The sequence below is a fragment of the Microtus ochrogaster genome, chromosome 15 (genome assembly GCF_000317375.1).
Source record: "Microtus ochrogaster isolate Prairie Vole_2 chromosome 15, MicOch1.0, whole genome shotgun sequence".
In the NCBI taxonomy this organism is placed as follows: Eukaryota; Metazoa; Chordata; class Mammalia; order Rodentia; family Cricetidae; genus Microtus; species Microtus ochrogaster.
Genome location: NC_022017.1, coordinates 43,096,479 through 43,098,107, shown reverse-complemented (window position 1 = coordinate 43,098,107; position 1,629 = coordinate 43,096,479). Strand labels below are relative to the sequence as shown.

The 1,629-nt window shown below is 39.2% G+C and overlaps 1 protein-coding gene across 1 annotated transcript in view; it reads left to right on the top strand.

Moving 5' to 3' along the window:
• The window catches only part of Fer1l6 (fer-1 like family member 6), a 112,806-nt gene that overhangs the window by 82,623 nt on the left and 28,554 nt on the right, over window positions 1–1,629 (top strand). The window contains exon 28 of the mRNA XM_005354617.2: window positions 411–535. Within this exon, the coding sequence (XP_005354674.1) occupies window positions 411–535 (125 nt within the window). The remainder of the gene's footprint in view (window positions 1–410; window positions 536–1,629) is intronic.

Below are 1,629 nucleotides of genomic sequence, written 5' to 3'. Positions count from 1 at the left end.
TCATCCAGGGCCACAAAGCTGGAAAGAGCAGAACTCAACATCCTTCTCTAGTCACCTTGTCTTTACACAATGCAGCTAAAATTTACTAAATAACATTACTAGCATGACCTTGTATAGGACTCTCAACACATTTTAACCTCATGTTGCACTAGGTGACTCTCAAGACCCCAGGGACATTTGAGAAGAAAGAAAACAACAAAAAGCTTTAGGATTATCCAAATTCAGGGTCTTTTTTTCTGCTAGCTGGGGGAAAGAGAAAGTGACATACCTTCAGACCTGGCCCACTTGACACTTTGCCTGGCCCTAGGGCAGCCACAAACACCATATTTACAGATGATACAAACTGCAGGGCTGTATGTAGTAACCCCGCAGTTAACAATCCTATAGTAATTTCTGCCAAATATCCACAGAGGCCAAACCAGGCGAGGTGGTGTTGGATATAGATGACGTCCCCAAAAAGAAGAAAGACAAAGTGCTCAAGAAGAAGCTGAAAGATGATGGAAATGATGGCATCCCAAATCTGGCTGTCTTGAAGGTCTGTGGGCCCCAGGGTCTCCACGGGTGGGGTGCAGGGCTCAGCACCAGGCTTCTCTTGGTGCTTTGGTCAACTGGAGTGACTCTTTTCTAGGAACTCACTCACACTGTCTTCATTACAGTCACCGATGTGGGGAAATAAAATCACACGTGCATGCAAGCCAAGACAAGGAAGCTTGTTCGTTTGTTTTTTTTCCACAGCCCTATAGTCAGAAAGGGTATAATGGACATTGCTTAGCCTCAGCCCGGGAGGTCATTCACAGTGTACAAGTTCCCTTCAGCTCCTCTTGCAGCACAATTTTGTGTGCACTCAAAATAGCAGGAGCTTTCACCAAAGCCAGTTCCATCAGACCAATCTTCCTATTAGTGAGTGGGTATTAGCTAGAGGCATATGGATGGATACGAACATTTGAAGTACAGCAATTACTTACACAGATGATCAAGTTGGGTAAGTCATTTTGAGAGGAAATTTGAGTATTTTAATTATATTTCTAAACCTCAAATTGAATTCTACTTTGCATTTCTAAAGTCTATATATTATTTTCCACTTGGAAAAATTTTATGTCTGCATGCATTATAATAAAAATAAACATTCTGTCATGTTAAATGTGTTAAGAATTAATAAATATTAATTATCTCAACTTCCCCAAAGTACTACAGTCTATATTTAATTGCCAATAACATTAATTAAGCATAAAAAGGGTTATTGTGTTTATACCTATGCATTTAAAAATGTTTTATGGGCTGGAAATTTGGCTCTGTGGCTAAGAGCACTTGATACTCTTGCAGAGGATCTGGGTTTGGTTCCCAAAACCTACTTGGAAGCTCACAAGCATCTGTAATTCTAGTTCTAGGGGGTTCTGACATTCTCTTCTGGTCTCCACAGGTACTAGGTATACACATAGGACAATACATATGTGAAGGCAAAACATTCATACACACAAAAATAAATAGCTATTCAAAATGTTTTCAGTTGGCTATGCTTCTTGGAATTAAAATTTTTATGCAAAGGGCTTTATAAAATGCATAGTAGTTAACTTTAGGAGTGTTTAGCCAAATGTTTTCCTTGCTAAGAATAAATCAACACTAATAAAT